General features: G+C 38.2%; 1 protein-coding gene and 1 pseudogene across 1 annotated transcript; both read right to left on the reverse strand.

The window, feature by feature from the left end:
• Positions 1-245: 245 nt before the first annotated feature.
• LOC103518009 (zinc finger protein 234-like) lies at positions 246-12,849 on the reverse strand. Its single transcript, XM_026829929.1, has 5 exons — positions 12,520-12,849; positions 11,183-11,352; positions 10,149-10,312; positions 1,463-1,644; positions 246-432 (listed from the first exon to the last, which is right to left on the reverse strand). Exons 1-5 carry the CDS (start codon positions 12,660-12,662, stop codon positions 246-248), a joined length of 846 nt encoding a protein of 281 aa, XP_026685730.1. The 5' UTR covers positions 12,663-12,849.
• Positions 3,355-7,165, reverse strand: LOC108253527 (annotated as a pseudogene).
• Positions 12,850-15,392: the final 2,543 nt, after the last annotated feature.

Raw genomic sequence — 15,392 nt, forward strand, 5'->3', positions numbered from 1 at the left:
CGACCTAGCACTTACAAGGCAGATGTATAACCCTCCAAACCAAGTAGGCTAGCTATTTGTGGTTAAGCAGAGCCTTTGTTCACATCTTTCTGTGGATATCACAGCATAACCAAGTGTCTCCTTTGCAATCAATTTCTATTTGGAAAATTTGCTATCAATTAAAAAAAAAAACTTCCGGGAATCGAACCTGGAATCTCCTCAGTGTGATACCCAATGTTTTAATGTTAACAAAACGAAGTTGATATCTACATACGCATACATATCAGATTATGTCTCTCCAGACTATCCTTCTTGACAAAAAACTTGTGACAATTATCACATTCAAACACTTCTCCGTCTCCTTTGTCTACTGTGCCCTGACGGATATGATGCATCATTTGGTGATTCCGAAGATGATCCTTACGGGCAAAACACCGGTTACAATGCTTGCAACTGAAATCAGAAAAGAAGTTGTTTGAGTGTAAAGCCTTGCATGGACACAGCATCTTAATTTTGGGAAGTGACTCTCGATTAGCATCAAGTAATTTTTTTTTGTAATTTTTCTGCTAGTAGTCGTGTTGGCATTGAGGTTACACAATTTTTTCACCCATTCCGGATGCAGAGTGCACACCTAATAGACACCATGTTGATGCAGCATAGGAAAGAAGAAAAACAGTTTCCTTCAAACTACAACCCTAGCTCTTCATGTCAGCTCTTCATTTACTCCAGCAGTAGGCTACTACTATTATTGTGGTCAAATTCTCAAATTATATTAAGGATAAAATTCCATACCTTGGCTGGGATTGAACGCAGGCCCTCCTGTTTACCAGGCGAGCGCCTTGACCACTACACCACCGAGGTTGGTTAAAATTGTAAATTCTTCTCCTTTTAATTTTACCATGGCAGTCTTTCCATTTTTTCCCCTTCTTTTTCGACTCATTTTAAAAGTCTGGAAAGAAGAAAAACAGTTTCCTTCAAACTACAATCCTAGCTCTTCATGTCAGCTAAAAAACAAGGCATGTAAAATAATAACAGTGCTTATTTATACTGCTCGCATAGGACTGAAAAACCACCTAGTAACATTGTCACCTAGCAACCAAATCAACAACTGAAAAACTCTTCCCAGTTCTGAGACATCTTTCTAGCTGTACATAATTCTCTGTCCACTTTTCTCTTTCAATAAACCTTCTTCTTAGCATACAAACCCTTCCCTTGTCCTTTGTTCAATCCTTTCTACAATTAAACGATACAATAGAGATCGGGTTATTGGAGGGTAACTCTATTCGGCTGGGATTGAACCCAGGCCCTCCTGTTTACCAGGCGAGCACCTTGACCACTACACCACCAAGGTAAGTAGGTTAAAATTGTAAATTCTTCTCCTTTTAATTTTACCATGGCAGTCTTTCCATTTTTTCCCCTTCTTTTTCGACTCATTTTAAAAGTCTTGTTTTCTTCTCTTCCTAAATCAATTAGCTCAGCTTACCTGTATGGCTTATATTGGAAATGTACATGGATATAGTGTCTCACAAGACCTTTCCGGTCTGCGTAGACCTTGCCGCATTTCTCACACTTGTCTGCCTTGATGTGTTTCAAATAGAGATGTTTGGATAGAGCTGAACGATCCTGTGGTTTTATTTTGGCTTTACAGAGGACACATTGCAGTCCCTGAGGAGAGAAAGGGTTAGTACTTATTAGGGGGGCCTTTTTTTTTTTTTTAAAGATGAGTGTTTCACCACCGTTTTTATTTCGTAGCAATGAAACAACTGCTACATTGGACGCTTGTGGTCTGTGTCGTAGCCGTAGCATGCCCATCCTGTAGTATGCCTCTCATCAGATGGGCGAGAAGAGACACAATACTTCCCATTTAGGTGCTGGGTCAACACAAGTCACTTTTCTCTTTCAATAAACCTTCTTCTTATCATACAAACCCTTCCCTTGTCCTTTGTTCAATCCTTGTGGCATATTTTGGATAGCTACACACAGTATTACAAAACAACCACCCAGTAACATTGTCACCTAGCAACCAAATCAACAACTGAAAAACTCTTCCCAGTTCCAGTATTACAAAACAACCGCCCAGTAACATTGTCACCTAGCAACCAAATCAACAACTGAAAAACTCTTCCCAGTTCTGAGACATCTTTCCAGCTGTACATAATTCTCTGTTCACTTTTCTCTTTCAATAAACCTTCTTCTTATCATACAAACCCTTCCCTTGTCCTTTGTTCAATCCTTTCTACAATTAAACGATACAATAGAGATCGGGTTATTGGAGGGTAACTCTATTGCCTTTTCTTGAAGATAATTTGGGTTTTCTTTGAAGAAAGTTGCCTCGAAAGGTTTCTCTCGTAAAATTTCCCATTTTCGAAGAATTGTGTCGAAATCCCTGCTTGGGGTAAAGTACTAAAGTAATGTTCAGGGGAAGAGGGGGATTTTAGTGGGTGTGGTGTACTGTTGTCATAGTAAACCCAACGCAGTTGAGTATTCACCTGAATTCAGCAATATATCGTCGAGTGTTTGGCTGTTCGGGAACCGGTGTGTACATCGTTGTATTTGTTATCGAATAATCTTTAAAGTACAAGAAAACAAGATTTTGCATTTTCTTTGAAGAAAGTTGCCTCGAAAGGTTTCTCTCGTAGAATTTCCTATTTTCGAAGAATTGTGTCGAAATCCCTGCTTGGGGGTAAAGTACTAAAGTAATGTTCGGGGGAAGAGGGGGATTATAGTGGGTGTGGTGCACTGTTGTCGTAGTAAACCCAACGCTGTTGGGTATTCACTTAAATTCTGCAATATATCATCGAGTGTTCGGGAACCGGTGTGTACATCGTTGTATTTGTTATCGAATAATCTTTAAAGTACAAGAAAACAAGATTTTGCTAAGAGTATCTAAGGCCTGCCTGGTTCACAAAGTAAAAAAAAAAAGATTTTGTTGTAGTGTAGAGTGTCTAAAGCCTGGTTCAGAAATCACACATTTGCCCTGACTTATTACCTATTACATAATAATGTTTTAAGCTACGGTTTTCTTGTGGAATCTAAACCGAATTATCCATGAGAATCTAATTTCAATAAAGGATTCTGTGATATAGTTTTGAAGTTATATATTTGTGTTATTTCTAGAATTGGAATCTGGAGTTTTCCATAGAGTTCAGATTCCACAAGAAAATTAGCAATTATTTAGTTTCCAAAGGTAAAAAGTAAAAAAAAAAAAAAAAAAAAAAAACAGCCCCCCCCCCCGTAAAATTTCCCATTTTCGAAGAATTGTGTCGAAATCCCTGCTTGGGGTAAAGTACTAAAGTAAGGGGAAGAGGGGGATTATAGTGGGTATGGTGCACTGTTGTCGTAGTAAACCCAACGCAGTTGGGTATTCACCTAAATTCAGCAATATATCATCGAGTGTTTGGCTGTTCGGGAACCGGTGTGTACATCGTTGTATTTGTTATCAAATAATCTTTAAAGTACAAGAAACACAAGATTTTGCTAAGAGTATCTAAGGCCTGCCTGGTTCACAAAGTAAAAAAAAAAAAATAAAGATTTTGTTGTAAAGAGTGTCTCAAGCCTGGTTCAGAAATCACACATTTGCCCTGACTTATTACCTATTACATAATAATGTTTTAAGCTACGTTTTTCTTGTGGAATCTAAACCAAATTATCCATAAGAATCTAATTTCAGTAAAGGATTCTGTGATATAGTTTTGAAGAAGTTATACATTTGTGTTATTTCTGGAATTGGAATCTGGAGTTTTCCATAGAGTTCAGATTCCACAAGAAAATTAGCAATTATTTAGTTTCCAAAGGTAAAAAAAAGAAAAAAAAAACAAATACATGCAATAAATAAAATTTTACTAATATGGAGACATCACAGGATAAGATTTGCTAGCTTTGAGAACTTGAGGTTTAAATAAATAAATAAATGCCGTTTTTAAACCCCTTAATCCTTCAAAAAACCACGAAATAGGTGCCATGCCTATTTCTCACGGTGAGAAAAGTAAGTCATGGAAAAATTCAAAAGGTCATTTTCCCCTAAGAAGACCATTTAACTCAGAAATAAAACAGCCAACCTCAGTGGTGTAGTAGTTAGCGCGGTGGACTTCGGATCTGGAGGTTGGTGGTTTGAGTCCCAACTGCCTGAACATGTTGTCAATGCCATCACTACGAATCAGTTCAAGAACCTGCTTGACCATCGTAGACATTTGTAAACCATCAAATTGTTGAAACACGGGACGGAGCCTCATTGGACTTGTCCAGATGCTCTGGAAACCTCTAAGTAATACACATTGTGGGTGAACATAGCCTAGCGGACCTTGCGGAGCAGAGCCAGTCTGAGACAAGCCATGGATGTGAACTTGGCCAGGATTGGATAGAAGGACCTTGCGGAGCAGAGCTAGTCTGAGACAAGCCATGGATGTGAACTTGGCCAGGATTGGATAGAACCTGGCTAACGTTGGGATTAGATTAAGGATAGGGAGGAAGGATAGGAATGGATTGGGTTTGGATTCGCTTGATTCTAGCTTGTCGGGGGTAGCGTACATCTGGATGTAGGAACGAACCTTCTTCTTATACTTGTCCGGTTTATGCAGATACATGGCGGCCGCATCCCCATTCACCGGATCAATGGGGTTCGGATAGGTGTGAGTAGCTGGGGTAGAAAACACTCGAATATATTGGACAGATCGTACAGCGGGGTCCACGCCTGATTAATCACATTGAGACAGACCGTGCCTGACCCTTCGCAAATGTTGGGGTGGTATATCTTGTTCATGAACCCGATGGAGGGGGATTTAAAAGGGTAGTTTTCGGGTAGGTGCACCCTCACCTTCCACACGCCTCCCTCATAGGGGGTGTCACGGGGGCCGAAGAGCTTCACGCAGAACTCGTTCAGGCCTTCCCTTCCAATATGGTAACCTCATGCTTGCTCTCGATCAGTTTAATCACGTCAATGTTCATCCGTCGGGTGCCAGCGCTCGGTGACGACATGCTGAGAGTGTAGGAAGTGGATGGGTGACTTGTTTGGTCAAAATCGGACTTGGGGTGTCGAAAATCCGGGGATTGGTGAGAACTCGTTCAGGCCTTCCAATATGGTAACCTCATGCTTGCTCTCGATCAGTTTAATCACGTCAATGTTCATCCGTCGGTTGCCAGCGCTCGCTGACGACATGCTGAGAGTGTAGGAAGTGGATGGGTGACTTGTTTGGTCAAAATCGGACTTGGGGTGTCGAAAATCCGGGGATTGGTGACAATTTGCGATCCGGGAATCGGCGAGTGATCGGTATGTCGGATCAAGTAATTGGAGATTGTGGTATATTTTGATAGCTACACACAGTATTACAAAACAAGGTGAATGGTACCATTTTGCAATTGGTGTTGAAATATTGGAAATTAGTACCATTTTTTTCTTTCTTCACAATTGGCTGTATTCTTTTCAAATCCCATCTTTTCTATTTTTTGTCATCATCATCTTACCTTCTGTTTCGTTAGAATCATCCATACTCTCTACCATCTCAGCTTGATTATCACTGAACTCTCCGTTTTCATCTTCATTCTCATCCGGTCTTCTTACTCCGGTGATGCATTCTTCCGACTCCCAAGTACTTTGATTTCTACAAAGACAAGAAATAAAATTCATTTAGACAAAAACTTTTTTTCCTTTTTTTCTAGAAAACAGAAGGGGCAATAATCATCAGTCAAGGGCAGAATTACGTGTTAACCAAATTTGATTTGGATTTTTTCTTTCAATTATTATTATTTTACCTCAATGGGTTTAATGTCACTGTATAATACAAGAGCACTCGAAAGTAACCTGTTGAAATATTTTCAATTGGTGAATGGTGCCATTTTGCAATTGGTGTTGAAATATTTGAAATTAGTACCATTTTTTTTTTTTCTTCACAATTTGCTGTATTCTTTTCAAATCTCATCTTTTCTATTTTTGTCATCATCATCTTACCTTCTGTTTCGTTAGAATCATCCATACTCTCTACCATCTCAGCTTGATTATCACTGAACTCTCCGTTTTCATCTTCATTCTCATCCGGTCTTCTTACTCCGGTGATGCATTCTTCCGACTCCCAAGTACTTTGATTTCTACAAAGACAAGAAATAAAATTCATTTAGACAAAAACTTTTTTTTCTTTTTTTTCAATGAGAAATTGGTCCCTTTATGATACCTAGTAAATTTACAAAACTAGACTAAGTACACGAAAAAAAAAACTTCCAAGTTGGAAGAACCAAGTAGGGTTAACATGACCACTGCCAAGTTCCCCTCCTCAATAGCGATGGATATCCTTTGTGTTAGGAAGGCAATAAATTTTAAACCAAATGACTTTAAAATTAAGTATTTACAACGCATTTGGGACAGATTAACTTAGAATTCAAGGGGGACATAGTTAGCCCAGTGGTAATGAGCTTGCTGGCCTTGCAGAAGGTCCCAGGTTTGATGCCCACCATCAACAAAGCCTTTTTTTCAATGAGAAATTGGTCCCTTTATGATACCTAGTAAATTTACAAAACTAGATTAAGTACATGAAAAAAACTTCCAAGTTGGAAGAACCAAGTAGGGTTAACATGACCACTGCCAAGTTTCCCTCCTCAATAGCGATGGATATCCTTTGTGTTAGGAAGGCAATAAATTTAAAGCAATGAATTTTAAACCAAATGACTTTAAAATTAAGTATTTACAACGCATTTGGGACAGATTAACTTTGAATTCAAGGGGGACATAGTTAGCCCAGTGGTAATGAGCTTGCTGGCCTTGCAGAAGGTCCCAGGTTTGATGCCCACCATCAACAAAGAATCTGGCATCTTCTGCATGGCAAGCAAGCACATTATCACCGGGTTAACCGTGTCTATCTTAATACCTGAAATAAACATGTCAATTACGAATCAGTTCAAGAACCTGCTTGACCATCGTAGACATTTGTAACATGTTGTCAATGCCATCACTACGAATCAGTTCAAGAACCTGCTTGACCATCGTAGACATTTGTAACATGTTGTCAATGCCATCATTACGAATCAGTTCAAGAACCTGCTTGACCATCGTAGACATTTGTAACATGTTGTCAATGCCATCATTACGAATCAGTTCAAGAACCTGCTTGACCATAGTAGACATTTGTAACATGTTGTCAATGCCATCATTACGAATCAGTTCAAGAACCTGCTTGACCATCGTAGACATTTGTAACATGTTGTATCGACCAAACTGCACAGAAGTTTTCTCTCGCTATTTTAAACCCACTAAACATGGTGGCAGCGGTAAAACCGTTTTTCCGTGTCTAACTTTTCATGTTTGCTCTTAGTCCTTCTGTTACTACGATGCCGAACAATATGCATGTATGCCAAACTGCACAGAAGTTTTCTCTCGCTATTTTAAACCCACTAAACATAGACACCATGTTCGAACTCGATAACAACACTCATCTACGAGGACATTCCAAGAAACTCAGAACTCACTGTAGGGTATTCTGATGTGCATGAGTTAAACTGCACAGAAGTTTTCTCTCGCTATTTCAAACCCACTAAACATAGACAACATGTTCGAACTCGATAACAACACTCATCTACGAGGACATTCCAAGAAACTCAGAACTCACTGTAGGGTATTCTGATGTGCATGAGTTCTAGCCAGATCGTCCAATATCATTTTCAATTGAACATGGCCAAATATCGATCTATTGAGTCAGTCTTATGACAGATTTTTCAACTTGTAAAATGTTCTCTTCCAAAATAAAATTGACATTATTTGAGATCAAAATTCACCGTGTATGATCTTACACTCACAACCTGCAAAGATCAAACTTCATATCGAATCGAGTCTTCGAGGAATGGAATCAACTGCCTGAACATGTTGTCAATGCCATCACTACGAATCAGTTCAAGAACCTGCTTGACCATCGTAGACATTTGTAAACCATCAAATTGTTGAAACACGGGACGGAGCCTCATTGGACTTGTCCAGATGAAAAAACAAGTACAAATTTTTGTCAATGGTGGGATTCGAACCCGGGACCTTCTGCATGGCAAGCAAGCGCGTTACCACTGGACCAACCGCACCCCCAAAATCCTTGCACTAAGAGAAAGGGTTCCTATCAGAGGGGCCTTTTCTAAGGGAAATTTCTTTGTAAAAAGTCTAGTTCTAAGAGGTTTTTTTTTAAGGTTTACAGATGGCCCCTGAGGAATGAAAGGGTTACCATTAGAGGGGCCTTTTCTAAAGAAATTCCTTTATAAAAGTACCTATAGTTTAGGAGGTATTTTTCGAGGTTTGCAGCCAACACATTGCAGCCCCTGAGGAGAGAAAGGGTTACAGTTGCAATCAGGGGTTGTTCTTGTAGCGGCTTCAGCTGTAGCCAAATGGTGATGAAAGTTTTTTTTATTATTATCATTATTATTTTTTATATATATATCAGCCATACACAGTGAGGTGATAGTTTCTAGCCATGTTTAATTGGCTCGTCCTGAACCCCAGTCATCATGAGGACTTGTGCTTATTCTTTATAAGTAGAGAGAACCCTTTGAAAACTGTAAGAAACAAAATGACTTAGCTTTGAGAACTTGAGGTTTAAATAAATAAATGCCGTTTTTAAACCCCTTAATCCTTCAAAAAACCATGAAATAGGTGCCATGCCTATCTCTCACGGATAAGAAAAGTAAGTCATGGAAAAATTCAAAAGGTAATCTTCCCCTAAGAAGAACATTTAACTCAGAAATAAAACAGCCAACCTCAGTGGTGTAGTAGTTAGCGCGGTGGACTTCGGATCTGGAGGTTGGTGGTTTGAGTCCAAGTCAAGTCATAGTGCATTAAGCAGGAAAAACATTTGTGACAAGCATTTATGCTTAACACAATTAAAATTCCTTAATAAAACATCAATGTTCAACAAAACAATGCGTGAGAAGTTAGCAAATTTATCCTGTGATGTTAAGAGAGAAAAAAAGTGAAAATAATAATAATAATAATAATAGAAATAATAATAAAAGAAAAAGAAGAAAAACTGTCAGCACCTACCAACATAAAATTGAGTATCTACCTATCTATAGAAATTAATATTTATTTATTGAAAACAATATAAATAAATACATACTATGAAGTACGTACCTAACAAGATTGATTTTATTCACACCTCAAGTTTCAAGACTTGGTAAAATAGATCCCTGTATGGTCCAAAGGGGCGTAAGCCACATTTTCGAAAATTTTCCAGGAGAGCGGAAACCAACTTTTTTTATGTGAATATAAACCCCGGCATAAGTGTACAAAAGGTATAGCCTCATCTGACCTTTACAATTTACATCTTTAGAGGGGTGATTGGGAATGTCAAAATGGGTCGCCAGCTCGAAAAGTTTGAGAACCACTCAGTTAATGAGTAATACTAATAATAAGCGAGTACTTTGATAGTAAGTACCTACTCATATTACTATTTGTATAAATAGGAGATCAAGCATACATTGGCGCGAGATATCAAGACGGTTTAAGTTCATTGATTGGCTAGTTGAGTTGGTATTCAGTTTCTTTGGTGTCCTGGAAGATTGTGTGGATGTGTTCTTATCAGCATTGAAGGTGTTAGTGGGTGTGGAACTAGGACAGGTGTCAGAACTCTCTTCATCCGACTCGGCTGAGACTGAAAGATAAATGAAATGAAATTTATTTGTTTGTTTCATTTACTATGAAACAAGAAAACATTATGCATCAATCTAGGAAAAGACAACAAGAGACTAGATCACTAGAAGATGAGTTATGTATGTTATCAAGACGGTTCATATTGCCAGCAGTGCATTAATAGTTGACCCTTTGACTTGTTTTCTATTAAGATCGCGAATTGCGAAAGTGCCTTTGAAGTGTGAATTTTTTACAAAGTTTTAAAGAAAAAAGAAATCTTCCAAGGCTAAGAAGAAGGTAAGTTCAGTTATATAGAAATTTTAAATAAAACATGGTCTGGCTGTGGGGACTTTAAACGGAAAGGATACCAGCCTGAAATTTCCCTTGCTAAAGAAATAGCAAAGGTTGAGTGCGAAGGGCATGCGCTCGTATATATATATATCAGCCATACACAGTGAGGTGATAGTTTCTAGCCATGTTTAATTGGCTCATCCTGAACCACAGTCATCATGAGGACTTGTGCTTATTCTTTATAAGTAGAGAGAACCCTTTGAAAACTGTAAGAAACAAAATGACTTACTTGATCACTGTTGTTTAAGTTCATTGATTGGCTAGTTGAGTTGGTATTCAGTTTCTTTGGTGTCCTGGAAGATTGTGTGGATGTGTTCTCATCAGCATTGAAGGTGTTAGTGGGTGTGGAACTAGGACAGGTGTCAGAACTCTCTTCATCCGACTCGGCTGAGACTGAAAGATAAATGTGTGATGTTATCAACAGTGACTAGAAAGGACTAAAAATACAAGACAGTACCTTGATTGCCGGAGTTCCTCAACGTGGTACCTTGGTTTCTCGAGGGTGTCCGTATTGGGCGAATGTCTCCTACTTTCAAATATCGATGTAAGGCTGATATTATGGAGGTGTACCTTGATTTCCACAGGGTGTTATAGTAAAAACTCCGCTCCCGGTCAGTTGTCTCCATCTGCTGTCTCTTCGTTAAGGATGTAGATCCAGAAATGCTGCTGCCTCCTTTGGATGGGTCCAGAGGTTCAACACAATTGACCGTGGTGTTCATATTTGGCGCCATATGTATGTACATTATTCATGTTCTGAACCTAATGAATCCTTCAAATTGATTCATTTTGAAAAAATAAAAGTTTGAAAATCCAAACAAGTCCAGTAAATGCAATGAAAGGGAATCCAAAGAATCTGGAAAATTAATCCATCAAACTTCCTACAAGGTTGTAAAATTTCATGTTGGGTCAGTGTTATTTAATTATGCACTAAATTTGGGAGGGGAAACAAAGAATGTGTAAAAATTATAATTAGGGAAAATATTGTAAATCTAATTAGGAATGAGTCCACTTGTAGACATTATAAATAAATCATTTACCTGGTTCATCCATTTGGATCACAGGAGGCACTGTGGGATGTTTTCTCCTCATGTGTAACAGATACTTGTCTCGATAAAGTGTAGACATTATGTAAAAAAAAAAAAAAAATTATGCACTAAATTTGGGAGGGGAAACAAAGAATGTGTAAAAATTATAATCAAGGAAAATATTGTAAATCTAATTAGGAATGAGTCCACTTGTAGACATTCAAAATAAATCATTTACCTGGTTCATCCATTTGGATCACAGGAGGCACTGTGGGATGTTTTCTCCTCATGTGTAACAGATACTTGTCTCGTCGAGAGAACACCTGTGGACATAGTTGACATTTGTACGGCCGATATTCAAAGTGTACGTGAAGGAGGTGTCGCACCAGACCCTTCTTATCAGAAAACCTGAAATAAAAAATTTCAAACAAAACATTAAGAAGATAATTCATGTCGAGCCAGCCCTAGTTAGCTTGGAGGGTAATGCCCTTGCCTTGTAGGTACTAAATCTTGGGTTTAAATACCATCAGCAGCTAATATCATTCAAAACAGAAGTTGGTAATTATGCAGAAGTCACATCCATGGAAAAGAAAAGCTTGTTTTTGTATTTAACCTAACCCTATAATAACACTAATCACTGCTCTAATTGTGAAAACTCCTTGTGTTTAACTACCAGACCCTTCTTATCAGAAAACCTGAAATAAAAAAATTCAAACAAAGCATTAAGAAAATAATTCATGTTGAGTCAGCCTAGTTAGCTTGGAGGGTAACAACCTTGCCTTGTAGGTACTAGGTCTTGGGTTTAAATACCATCAGCGGGTGATTTCATTTGAAACAGAAGTTTGTTCTAGGAACAGCTGGCTCTTCTTTTCTCTGTCTCTTGAAGGTAATTATGCAGAAGTCATGTCCGTGGAAAAGAAAAGCTCCTTTTCGTATTTAACCTAACCCTATAATAAAACAAATCACTGCTCCAATTGTGAAAACTTCTTCTTGCGTTTAACCTAACCCTATAATAACACTGGTCACTGCTCATTTGTGCCAGTTCCTTTGGTAGCAATATTCCACGGACGTGACTTCTGCACAAGTACCCAGAAGTTTGTTCTAGGAACAGCTGGCTTTCTTCTTTTCTCTGTCTCTTCAATTCTGAGAGGAAAAAATCTCTTTTGTTATGGTCCCCCCCCCCTGGCAAACTTATCTGTACCGTCCATATTTCTCTTTTATATATATAGATAACTTGGTGTAGGTTTTTTTTCATGCTCTTTTTTCCAAACATTGTCAGGTGTAGAATGTTGCCACTGATAATAAAAAAAGGGTAGGTACAGAAAGAGAACTTAAATTTATTTACTTTTTCCCAGTCTCTTCAATTCTGAGAGGAAAAAATCTCTTTTGTTATGGTCCCCCCTCCCTCCCCCCTGGCAAACTTATCTTTACCGTCCATATTTCTCTTTTATATATATAGATAACTTGGTGTAGGTTTTTTTTCATGCTTTTTTTTTCAAACATTGTCAGGTGTAGAATGTTGCCACTGATAATAAAAAAAGGGTAGGTACAGAAAGAGAACTTAAATTTATTTACTTTTTCCCACAGGATTCACAGACATGTGCTTTTGATCCCGTGTGCCTTGCATACAGGTGCCGATTCAAAGCCAAAGGGTCTTTGCTCGGATACAACTCTTTGCATAGTTTACACGCAATCTTTTTGGCCTGCTTTGTGGACATTTCCAAACCATGTAACAGAGTAGCTGTGATGATAGGACACTTGTATCTTTTGCAAAATGTGTTCAACTTTCACTGGTTCTTTTTGGTGTATTTGGTTAAGATTTATATAAGAAAACTGGTGATGACTTAAGAATTTCAACACATGGGACTTGTTAGGTAGGTACTATGTAAATTTGACAAGCGCAGTTGCACTTTCACAGGATTCACAGACATGTGCTTTTGATCCTGTGTGCCTTGCATACAGGTGCCGATTCAAAGCCAAAGGGTCTTTGCTCGGATATAACTCTTTGCATAGTTTACACGCAATCTTTTTGGCCTGCTTTGTGGACATTTCCAAACCATGTAACAGAGTAGCTGTGATGATAGGACACTTGTATCTTTTGCAAAATGTGTTCAACTTTCACTGGTTCTTTTTGGTGTATTTGGTTAAGATTTATAAGAAAACTGGTGATGACTTAAGAATTTCAACACATGGGACTTGTTAGGTAGGTACTATGTAAATTTGACAAGCGCAGTTGCACTGTTTGGTTAACATTTATAAGAAAACTGGTGATGACTTAAAAATTTCAACACATGGGACTTGTTAGATAGGTACTATGTAAATTTGACAAGCACAGTTGCACTGAAGCTTTTTTCTGTTTGGACATTTTGAGAGCATGACTTTTCAACACAAAAGCATCTCTGTTTGATAACTTTCTTTGGTTGCAGTGCACAGATTTAAGAAAACAATCAAAAGAAAGGAAAAGTAGCTGGAAAAATGCTGACAATAGGTGGAAATGGAACTTGGGAAGATAAATGTAAAAATAAAAACTGGTTCACGTGTGAAAAAATGAACAAATCCTTATCAAAAGCGGACCCTTGTGGTGGATTTCACCAACACAAACAATATGGTTCGTCAGACTAATCGACCGTTAGTGATTATGCGCCATTTTTTCAAAATTCTGTTTGGTCGTGGATCAAAATTTTATGAGTGAGAAGTTAGCGCGTGGTCGTCACCGGCAAATTTTCAATGTTTGAGAAGTTAGCGAAAACTGCAAGTACTAAGTAAATTTGACAGCTCCCATGGCATAGTGGTCACTGCGCTCGCCTTGCACGTGGGAGATCTGGGTTCGATTTCCGGCGGGATCAAAAGAAATTTGTATCATGCAAATGATTGATTCCGTGACTGGCTGTTGCGGGGCCCACTCAGCCTTGTGAGGAAAATTATTTATTTAACTAAATTTACTTAGGGCCGTTCTAAAGTGAAAACTCATCTAAGAGGGTGTAAGTACCACTTGAATTTTCTAATCTAAAATAATGGGCTCTGCCATGGAGATTATTTCCGGCGGGATCAAGAAATTTGTATCATGCAAATGATTGATTCCGTGACTGGCTGTTGCGGGGCCCACTCAGCCTTGCGAGGAAAATTATTTATTTAACTAAATTTACTTAAGGCCGTTCTAAAGTGAAAACTCATCTAAGAGGGTGTAAGTACCACTTGAATTTTCTAATCTAAAATAATGGGCTCTGCCATGGAGATTAGATAAAAGTACATAAATAAACTGTATAGTGTTTAGTTATTTTATTAATTTTCCTCCACTTTTTTTAATAATCATAACTACCTAAATAATCTAAATATTAAACAAACAAAAGAGAGATTATTTTAAGTAGTTTACTAATGCAGTGTTTCTTAATTAGTTTGGCCCGCGGAACCCTTTTCAAAAGGTGAACATCTTTGCGGAACCCTGAACTTTCAAGATTACGTAGTTATTTTATTAATTTTCCTCCACTTTCAGAATCATAACTACCTAAATAATCTAAATATTAAACAAACAAAAGAGAGATTATTTTAAGTAGTTTACTAATGAGTTCTTGTTTTCATTTTTTTTTTTTCAAGTGTGTACCTAATTTATCTCTTTATTTTTGGTATGCTATTACAGCCTTCAAACTTCAAGTGTTTGTTTGTTTGTTCCACCATAACTCTCAAAAAAGTTTTCCAAGATTTTGAAAAATTCCAAGTAGATTTTGTGTTCAATTGGGCCTATGGGTCAATTTTCTCGAGTTCTACAGTGCATTCAACCACTGATTACGTACTAGCTCCATTTGAGCGGTCCCAGAAACTCTTGGGGCAGTTCTGCTGGTCTCGAGCCCAGGTCCCTATAATCAGTGGTAAACCACTGATAATTGGGATATAAAAAGGGAGAAAAAGAGCTAGCCCTGGATAAAATAATAATAATATTAATAATAGACTCTTGAGTGGAAGGTAACCACTAGGCGAGGTTAACGCCGGAGGCGTTTTCTACCACCTAACCCTTAGAGCTCCATTATTATGTGGTCAAAATCTCAAATAAATGAGGATAAAATTCCATGCCTCGGCTGGGATCGAACCCACGCCCTCCTGTTTACCAGGCGAGCGTCTTGACCACTACGCTACCGAGGCGTAAAAGGTACAATCTACTTCAGAAGAAAAAGCACAAGTCCTCACAAAAGTAGAGGGCAAGGGCAATCAGGGCTAGAAATCACCCCAGTGTACCTATGGTTGATGAAACTGAAGACTTTGGTGATGGTTCAGTATTACTCGCAACAAAACATCTCCCTTCTAAAAGGTGATGGAGTACAAGCTGTATAAGAGGTGACAAAATGATGTATTGTCCAGTAATACACTGAAGTCGTGGATCAAAATTTTATGAGTGAGAAGTTAGCGCGTGGTCGTCACCGGCAAATTTTCAATGTTTGAGAAGTTAGCGAAAA

Source organism: Diaphorina citri, unplaced genomic scaffold (genome assembly GCF_000475195.1).
Source record: "Diaphorina citri unplaced genomic scaffold, Diaci psyllid genome assembly version 1.1 scaffold2039, whole genome shotgun sequence".
NCBI classification, from domain to species: domain Eukaryota; kingdom Metazoa; phylum Arthropoda; class Insecta; order Hemiptera; family Psyllidae; genus Diaphorina; species Diaphorina citri.

Bases quoted from the DNA above. Each gene is read 5' to 3' on its own strand.
- LOC103518009 (XM_026829929.1), bottom strand. From the start codon at position 12,662: ATGTCCACAAAGCAGGCCAAAAAGATTGCGTGTAAACTATGCAAAGAG. The intron at 10,313-11,182 runs GTAAATGATTTA...TTTATCTTTCAG, and splicing joins GATCCAAATGGATGAACCAG to TCTCAGCCGAGTCGGATGAA. The intron at 1,645-10,148 runs GTAAGTCATTTT...TTCTCTCCTCAG, and splicing joins ACTTAAACAACAGTGATCAA to GGACTGCAATGTGTCCTCTG.